This window comes from Sinocyclocheilus rhinocerous, unplaced genomic scaffold, assembly GCF_001515625.1.
Source record: "Sinocyclocheilus rhinocerous isolate Xijiao unplaced genomic scaffold, SAMN03320098_v1.1 scaffold37, whole genome shotgun sequence".
Classification (NCBI taxonomy): Eukaryota; Metazoa; Chordata; class Actinopteri; order Cypriniformes; family Cyprinidae; genus Sinocyclocheilus; species Sinocyclocheilus rhinocerous.
The window spans coordinates 58089-65586 of record NW_015663585.1 but is presented as its reverse complement, the minus strand read 5'-3'; the positions used below and the strand labels follow the sequence as shown (position 1 = coordinate 65586).

Here is a 7498-nt window from a genome sequence, read left to right as displayed (position 1 = left end):
ACAATATTAATAAAAACTATAATGATATACTAAAATAACACTTAGCTGTTGATTCTCTCCATTTCTTCAGTCGTTTCATTAGTTTTATTCCCTCGAATCAGGCTGATAGCATATTAAAGGTTTCTTAATGATTTCAGAGGAATTTCTGCTCTAACTTTGTTCATTGTAAGTCATCTCCGAGGAATCGCGTGAAGAATTCAGCATGGAAATTTGGCAGCAGGTGCGTTCCGGAAATCTGATAGTGGAAGCAAAACACAGCCAAACTCTTCCCGAGGAACAGCAGATATAAAGACACCTGAAGATGCTGTGCTTTTACACCTCTAGAAATGAGTATTTGTAGAGCTGAAGCTTCTCCTGCTCTCTCCAGAATCGCTCCAGATGGACAGAAGAGGGTTTCTAGAAGGATCTGTAATTGCGCTGAAGCCCCGTCGCTCATCATTTATTCAGCCTTTGAGCAACAGCAGCCTTGAAACTGGAAGTGACTCTGAAAGAAATCAATCCTCGTGTGCTGAATAAATCATACGCAGAGCACATCTATGAGCTCATGCTCCTGCAATCAAACAGACTTTGTGTTTTTAATTTCACGTTCGTTAGAGACCTTCATTCAAAGGATAAAGAGATTAAATGCAGAGCATCAATGATAACTGATAATAACTGAGCGGCAAATCAGCATATTAGAATGATTTCTGAAGATCATGTGACATTGAAGACTGCAGTAATGATGCTGAAAATTCAGCTTTGATAAATAGAAATAAATTACAGTTTAACAGATATTCACATAGAAAACAGCTATTTTAAATTGTAATAAAATTTCACATTTTTACTGCTTTAAAAAAAATTTAATATAATAAATGCAGGTGAGCAGAAGATATATAAACCATATATATATATATATATATAAACCTTATGGCTGCTAGGTGGTTGCTAGGGTGTTCTGTGTGGTTGTTAGGTGTTATTCGGTTGCCAGGATGTTCTATGTGGTTGCTAGTGTGTTGTTGTGGTTGCTAGGGTGTTGTCTGGTTGCTAGGTGGTTGCTAAGGTGTTCTGTGTGATTGTTAGGGTGTTATTCAGTTGCCTGGGTGTTGTTTGGTTGCTAGGGTATTCTGTGTGGTTGTTAGGGTGTTATTCGGTTGCCAGAATGTTCTATGTGGTTGCTAGTATGTTGTTTGGTTGCTAGGTGATTGCTAGGGTGTTCTGTGTGATTGTTAGTGTGTTATTCAGTTGCTAGGGTGTTCTGTGTGGTTGTTAGGATGTTCTATGTGGTTGCTAGGGTGTTGTTTGGTTGCTAGGGTGTTGTCTGGTTGCTAGGTGGTTGCTAAGGTGTTCTGTGTGATTGTTAGGGTGTTATTCAGTTGCCTGGGTGTTGTTTGGTTGCTAGGGTATTCTGTGTGGTTGTTAGGGTGTTATTCGGTTGCCAGAATGTTCTATGTGGTTGCTAGTATGTTGTTTGGTTGCTAGGTGATTGCTAGGGTGTTCTGTGTGATTGTTAGTGTGTTATTCAGTTGCTAGGGTGTTCTGTGTGGTTGTTAGGGTGTTATTCGGTTGCCAGAATGTTCTATGTGGTTGCTAGTGTGTTGTTTGGTTGCTAGGTGGTTGCTAAGGTGTTCTGTGTGATTGTTAGGGTGTTATTCAGTTGCTAGGGTGTTGTTTGGTTGCTAGGTGGTTGCTAGGGTGTTCTGTGTGATTGTTAGTGTGTTATTCAGTTGCTACTAGGGTGTTGTTTGGTTGCTAGGGTGTTCTGTGTGGTTGCTCACAGTAAAAGTGATGCTTGTCTTAATACACGCTTTTCTTCTTTAGTTGGATAGAGTTATATCGTGTTAACATGCAAACTGTCCTAAGGCTTTAGATTGGTCGGTTCAGTGAAAATAAATGATGAAGAACAGCTGCAGGTTATCAGACGGACAGATGAACAGAAAGCTGCTGTGGCAGCCGCTCGATAACAGTTCATCCTTCAGCAGCATTAAACTGTAAATCACAGAGTCTGACTGAAATTCCTCACAGAGGAACAGAATCAGTGTGAAGTTATCACGACATCATGACTGAAGAGGAAGAGCTGATGTTTGAAGAAATTACATTACCAGGTGCTTCATTAACGCCTCGTTCTTCTGTGGTGGAATGTCCTTTCTTACAGATGGAATCCGATAAAGAAGAAGTTTTCATTTGTGCCACATGCTTTCATCTCTACATCATTCACACACTTCCTTTTGTGTCATTTCACAGTTTTCATCACTGCAGCATTATTGTACATTATTAGATATGTAGGAAAATTTTAATTTCTTAATTAAAGTACTTTATTTGATACTTTGTAACAACAACCATTAAAAAATCAAATAAGATGAATCGTATTTGGTTTGTGCTCTCACACACACACACACACTCGCGTGAATTACAGCAGAAACACACACGCGTGCGGTGATCTCCGTGAGTGTGTTCGTGATCTGATGGATGATGGATGTGAAGGACTGTGGCGGAGTGATTCTGACTGCGTTTCATTCATTCAGGATTCACGGAGATGAGCAGAAACACGCAGCAGACAACAGGTCAGACACACACACACACACACTCACACACACACACACACAGGTTTGTTTTTGTGAAAAGTGGGGACTCTCCATAGGCGTAATGGTTTTTCTACTGTACAGACCGTATATTCTATTGTCCTACACCAACCCTACCCCTAAACCTACCCCTCACAGGAAACTTTGTGCTATTTCAGATTTTCAATACACTCCATTCTGTGTGATTTATACGCGTTTTGAAAAGTGGGGACATGGGGTAATGTCCTGAAAAGTCACCTTCTCCTTGTAATACCTATGTCATACCCTTGTCATTATACAAATTTATGTCCTCATTTGTCACAAAAACGCGCACACACTCTCACACACACACACACACACACACACTCTCTCACACTCTCACACACACTCTCTCTCACACACACACACACACACTCTCATAAACTCTACCTTTAAACTTTTCTTTGATCTCCTCTGATGATTTATTTTGGATTGTATGTTGTTTTTAGATTGGAGGTGTTATAAAAGTTTGTCATTTCATTCTCTTGTGCTCTTATTCAGTTGCATTTCATATTGTCTGTTGTATTATTTGTGCTTTAGGTCTTTAGTATGTTTCTATGTGCTCATATCAGCACCGAGTGAATTGCATCTTTATTTTGCACGGTCGTCTGAGTTTATGCTCTAAACCTAATTTCTGTTCATTTGCATTCTGAACATTAACAGTTTGTTTTGTTCAGTGATCAGAGTCACTGTCAGATTAAATGATTTAGTCTGTATGAAGCACATACGTTTCGCTGTAATTCTGTTGTTCTCATGTCTGATCCTGAACATGTTCTTAAAATCTTCAAATATTTGCTGAGTAAATACAGTATATTGAGCACATGATCATATTGCACCCTGCCCATATTCCTCACATATGTCACTGTGGATAAAGTGTTTGCTAAATGAACAAATGCACAGCTCTTTAATTAATTATTAATTATGTCATTTATTTGAACAACTACCATGTCGAAATCTATGAAAGTTAGTTTTTGCCATGGAATAAAAAGAGTTTTGCCACTTTTTATTTAATTGCCACTGAGATATAAAAAAAGAATTCTGAGAAAAAAAGTTGCAATTAATAAAAAAAAAAACGGAATTGTGAGACTTAAGTCTGGTTTCACAGACAGGGCTTAGACTAAGCCAGGATTAGGCCATAGTTCAATTAAGACATTTAAGTAATTTTTATAAACGTGCCTTAGAAAAATACATTACTGGTGTGCATCTCGAGACAAAATAAAGGCACTGATATATTTTAAGATCAATCAGTGCAAGTTTCTTTCAGATGAAACAGCTCAGACTTACATTTTAGTCTGGGACTAAGCTTAAGCCTTGTCTGTGAAACCGGGGGATAAACTCAGAATTGTGAGATTTAAACTTATGCAAGCTGTAAATTGTGAGAGAAAAAAAGTCAGAATTCTGAAATAAAAAGATGCAATGACTTTTTCTATTTATTTATTTGTGTGGCATAAACACGCTTCCATAGAAATCACGTTGTGTGTGTATGCGGTATGTGGTGTATCAATCATATTTGATCAGAGTTACTACAAAAAAGTGGCTCAGTAAAAGTTTTTGTAAAGCCGTTCCAGAGTTAGTTTAGTTCAGTTTTTGCTAGTTTTCTGAAGTTCCCAGCATGCATCACTTGACTTTGTCCTCTGGTGTCTCATCAGATGATGTCATGATCGAGGCGTGTCAGAGTCAGGCAGCGACGGGACGCTCTCCTCTCTTCTGTCTTAAAATATTTACATTAGATGGGAGCCAGAGATGTTCGGTGATTTATGTGCTGCAGGAGAAGATAAACACAGAGCGAGTCTGATAGAGCAGGAGCTAGAGTTAATGACAGCATTGAGGAGCAGCTGTAATATCAGTGTGTGTGTGTGTGTCTGCTTCTGCTGTAATCAGGGATGATGTTTGACTTCAGCTTTAAAGTGCAGTACACACACACACACACACACACACATGTTGTGTATTCATCACGTTATGGGGACATTCCATAGGCGTAATGGTTTTTATACTGTACAAACCACTCACTCACTCACACACACACACACACACACACACACACACACACACACACACACAAAGCTGTTGTCTAGAGGTCAGTGGTGTTGTGTTGTATCCTACTAAGTGACATAATTCACACAGGCTGAAAGCGCTGTTGTGTGTGTGTTGTGTGTGTGTGTGTGTGTGAGAGAGAGAGAGAGAGAGAGACTGTGAGTGTGTGTGTTTGTGTTGTGTGTGTTCTTGCTGAAAGCTCGTTTCTGTCAGTGTTTTGTCTTGTACAAAGGGAAGTCCTGTACTCCTGTGAGTCTCTGTGTGTCTATGAATGTGTCGTGTGCTGCTGACGCTGGACGTTTGTTTCCACTCACACACACACACACACACACACACACACACCTGACTAGTTTATCATCCTGAAACTAAAATGACTAACATGCCACATCAAAACCAAAAGAGAAAATAAGAAAATATATTTTGCATCAAGAGAGTGAAGCCTGTATTCAGGAGCATTAACATACGTTGCATTTTCACAATATTTTCACGATTGTTAAACACATCTCATGACTGTAACGTTTCTGTACATTTTATTTTAGGGTTTTTTGTAATTCTCATTATTCTTAATGGGATAATGCACCCACAAATCATGAAATAATTATATATATATATATTTTTTTACTGTTCCAAACCTGCTTGACTTTCTTTCTTTTGTGGGACATGAAAAAATATATTTTGAAGAATGTTTGGAATCAAACCGTTACGGTTCCCATTAAATGGACAAAAAATACAATGGAAGTCAATTCTGAAGATCATGTGACACTGAAGACTGGAGTAATGATGCTGAAAATACAGCTGCGCATCACAGAAATAAATTACAGTTTAACAGATATTCACACAGAAAACAGCTGTTTTAGATTGTAATCATATTTCACTTTTTTACAGTATTTTTAAAATAAATAAATGCAGCCCTGGTGAGCAGAAGAGACGTCTTTCATAAAAAATCTCACCGACACATAAACTTTGTTATAGGAATGCAACAGATATGAACTGATGCTAACAAATAATAATAAATACTGTTACAATGTAATGCACACTGTTAGTAAATTTTAGTTAATGCACTAATGGGACCTTATTGCAAAGTTTTACCTGTAGATTTTTTTTTTCCATTCAGTTTTCAGATTTCACAAAAAGTAAAACGAGCAACATTCTGACATAAAGCTTCTGATAACTCTCTAAGTTTCTATGTGACTAATCAGAAAAGCAAATAAATGAGCGTCACTGATCGTGTGACTCTTGCACTGAAGATCAAGATAGTCTTTGGAATGTCTCAGAAGAATTCTATTCTCGGTGGAATCTCTGAACTCTAGACTGACTCTGTTGGCTATAAAAAGCCATAAAGTGGCTGAGGCTGATCTGAGATCAGAAGGAGCGAGTGACATCAATGCTGTCGGATCACATTCCAGCGGACTGGAAGAACAGCAGAATTCCTGCCAGGAACGCTTCAGTCGCATCCAGACGGCCGTGAGAGCACACACACCAACATGCACAGGTAATCAGAGCAGCTTTACTACGGTAAACCAGCCTTTAAATGATGCTGTTTGTGGGTCAGGTGAGGAAGAGGGAGTCGGTAAACAGGAGGTTAATGAGATAAGAGCCGGTGGAAATACTAATGCAGTGACACGCTGTCCTGCGATACTGTCATCATCATAAAGCTTGTTTGTGTTTGAAGAAAAGATGGTTAATATTTCATCTCAAACTGGTTTAATTTGTTGGTTTTTATTTCTTGGCTTTCATTTTAACATTTGCTTTTATTACTTTATCCGAATCCAAAACACAAGCATGCGTTCCTGCATTACGAACAATAATAGAAGTGCGAATTTAAGAGTAATACAAAGAAATGAGGACGAGTTGAGAGGAAAAAAAATTAGGATTTTGAACGTGACATGCAGGAAAACAAATAAAATATTTAATCTATGTTAGTGTTTTATTTTGATTGTTATTTTTGAGCCACTTTTTTTTTTTTTTTTTTAGTTTTCTCATATTGAGAGTAATTATATATATATATTTTAATTAACAGTACACTGTAAATTTTGCTGATTCAACTGAAATATGCTATTTTTATGTTTTTTAATTATTTGGCATTATGATAAGGTTTATTATACTTTCTAAGTTTGGATGAACTATGAAAATAAGCCAAATTAAGTTAAATGAACATGAACTTTGGTATTGACAACCTAAAGATATAGACATATTCCAACTAAGCGTTCAAATAACTTGAAATGTGTCAAGCTGAAAATGCATCTTAACAAATAGATAAAGTAGAGTGAAGAAAACACATTTTTACAGTGAACTTAAAAGTATTAAAAACAACTTTTAAAGTTCCTCCTGCTTGCTTTCATAGTTATTCCAACTAAACTTTATGTTCAAATAACTTTAAATTTTTCAAGTTAAAATACCTCATATTCTACGTGAATGCAACTTACAGTTAAATTGAGTGAAAACATTTTTGTTTTACAGTGTAGTGTAGGTGAAAATTTATATTGCATTATTTGTTATATACACAGTAATTTTATGATTTTTTTGGACATGTACCACAGTAGTACCATGGTATTCTTTGAAGTACCTTGTTATATTGTGTATATTGCAAGGTAAAGCTCAAATACTGCATCAGAGTCAGTGATATTTGAGTCAGGCGGACCAAAACAATGAACAAACCAGTTTTGGCGGATCAGAGGAAGTGTTTACGCATTAGAGATTGTGTTTTTGTGTAAATGAATTATTGAAATGCTGCTGTGTGTGTGTCTGTGTCTGTGTGTGTGTGTGTGTGTGTGTTAGTTACACACGCACACACACAGACACTCACTCACACACAGACACACACACACACTCTCACACACACACACACACACTCACTCACTCACTCACACACACACACACACACACAC

At 37.4% G+C, this 7498-nt stretch overlaps 1 protein-coding gene across 1 annotated transcript in view; it reads left to right on the top strand.

Moving 5' to 3' along the window:
* Window positions 1-2366: 2366 nt before the first annotated feature.
* The window catches only part of LOC107728987 (rho GTPase-activating protein 28-like), a 39326-nt gene continuing 34194 nt past the window's right edge, over window positions 2367-7498 (top strand). The window contains exon 1 of the mRNA XM_016539332.1: window positions 2367-2540. Within this exon, the coding sequence (XP_016394818.1) occupies window positions 2446-2540 (95 nt within the window). The 5' untranslated portion in view covers window positions 2367-2445. The remainder of the gene's footprint in view (window positions 2541-7498) is intronic.